This window comes from Pseudorasbora parva, chromosome 18, assembly GCF_024679245.1.
Source record: "Pseudorasbora parva isolate DD20220531a chromosome 18, ASM2467924v1, whole genome shotgun sequence".
In the NCBI taxonomy this organism is placed as follows: Eukaryota; Metazoa; Chordata; class Actinopteri; order Cypriniformes; family Gobionidae; genus Pseudorasbora; species Pseudorasbora parva.
Genome location: NC_090189.1, coordinates 10,420,333 through 10,422,427, shown reverse-complemented (window position 1 = coordinate 10,422,427; position 2,095 = coordinate 10,420,333). Strand labels below are relative to the sequence as shown.

At 35.5% G+C, this 2,095-nt stretch overlaps 1 protein-coding gene across 1 annotated transcript; it reads left to right on the top strand.

Moving 5' to 3' along the window:
• Positions 1 to 234: 234 nt before the first annotated feature.
• LOC137047095 (hydroxycarboxylic acid receptor 2-like) lies at positions 235 to 1,065 on the top strand. The gene is made up of 2 exons (XM_067424656.1): positions 235 to 903; positions 1,012 to 1,065. Exons 1-2 carry the CDS (start codon positions 235 to 237, stop codon positions 1,063 to 1,065), a joined length of 723 nt encoding a protein of 240 aa, XP_067280757.1.
• The last annotated feature ends 1,030 nt before the right edge of the window (positions 1,066 to 2,095 follow it).

The window sequence follows — 2,095 nt, the reverse complement described above, 5'->3', positions numbered from 1 at the left end:
TAAGTTTTATATTTTAAACATTGTGTGGTGAATTACTGCATTAAAACGACCTCTAATATTAGACATTTAATGTTGAAACATTCCATATTATGTGTTTAAGAAAAAGAAAAAGAAAAAAAAAAGTATCTTGTTACAGTCTGACATTTTCAGATCGTTCTTCCTGTTGGAGACAGTTGTCATACTTATTTAAGTACATTTCTTGAATTTCTGGGCTGAAAAGACACACAGAAGAAAATGAACAACTCAACAGTAACCTTCACCACCCCTGAAACATCTACAAACTCCACAACTCAGGCCATTGGACTAATCAACACTTTAGACATTTGTCTATTTGGCATCAGTTTCCTGTTTGGTTTCCCTACTCACTCCTATGTTTTTTGGCTCATCATCACAGGAAGTGGAGTCGCATCAGAGTTCTTCAACCTCAATCTGTCTGTTTGTGAAATTGGCAACTGTCTGATGTTTATATTGAATCTACTGTCACTTTTTTTTTCTAGTCTCACAAATACCAAATTGTTTTTGCAAGGACTATGCGTCACCGGCCGTCCTCTGTTTCAGTGTCTGATCTGTGTTGAGCGTTACCTGGCGGTGGTTCATCCTGTAACCTTTCTGAAGTACAAACCTCTCAGATATAGAGTGATCTGCTGCACTGCGGCCTGGATAATCACGCTTGGCTCCTGTTTGTGCTGCATGATTATTTTAATCTCAAAATACAATCTTGCATTTACATGGTTCTACACTCTGCAGTTCCTCCTCTTGCTCTTCATCCAGTTGTTCTGTCTTGTGGCTGTTCTCAGAGCTCTGAAGCAGTCAGGACCAGGAGAGAGAGAAGAGGAAAACCACACGAAGAGAAGAGCGTTTCACATCATTCTAATATCTACTGTGAGCATTATTATTATATATGTGCCATATATAATCATAGGATTCATTTCTTGCTTTTGTTCTGGGCAGTTTATTGAAGGACTCATTGCTTTCAGTTTTATTTGTTATGTTTTTGCGGGTTTTGTTCAGCCAGTTCTTTATCTAAACCGAACTGGAAATCTGTCCTGTCTTCACTCTCCATAAAACATTAAAATGTTTAATATTACTAAATTAATGAAAGGGAAATGTTGCATATAAAATAGGGGTGTAACGATTAGTTTTAACAGCGATTTGATTCGACTGAAATAAATCAGTCACACTGATTTAAATTTTTGTCTAAAAAGTTACTCAATCGATTTCAAGTCACTGAATCGTTTCGGATCATATCGTTCTAAATGATCCCATATCGTCTTTAAATCGTATCGACAACCTCAAATCGCGATACGAATCGAATCGTTTTAAAACGAATCGTTACACCCCTAATATAAAATCACACGCTGTGCTACATTCAGATTACCTCAAATCTCTCTCTCTCTCTCTCTCTCTCTCTCTCTCTCTCTCTCTCTCTCTCTCTCTCTCTCTCTCTCTCTCTCTCTGTTGTTAAAATATAGTTGTACTCCATAAGATAGTACAATGAAATAGTCTAATAGAAATAATTTTATTTTTTTTATTAAATGTAAATGGCATGTTGCAAGTGTTCAACATAAAATAAAACACAATCTTATTCCTAAATTAAATTTTACTTACATTTGAAAACTTTACTTAGCTATTATGCAATGATCTCATTTATATTGTTTTTGACACAGATGTATTGTTGTTGTATTGTTTGTATATGCAACCACCCTATTGTGGTAAAAATCCATTGACTTATTTAGAGCAGCGTCATGACAGGCATAAAAGTACAGCTGTGAGGGATAAACTTACCATGTTTTCAATGGCATCCGCTCTAAAAATCTGTATAAAGCTCCTACATCACTTTTTCCACAGCTCATTTTGTCTAGATTTATATGTCTACTGAAATTTCTTGGAAATACATTTATGCCGTGTTTCATATATAGAACAATCCAAAAACAATGTACAATCTACTGGAGAGATGCATGTCTATCCCTCGCAGCATCGGTTTCATTCCTGTTAAAAATCAAAGAGGGGCTTCTGTGAATAAAGAGTCTATTAGCTTAGATCCTCTCCTGACTGAATGTATTCTTATTAAAGGTAGTAAAGTTGTTCATTCAAG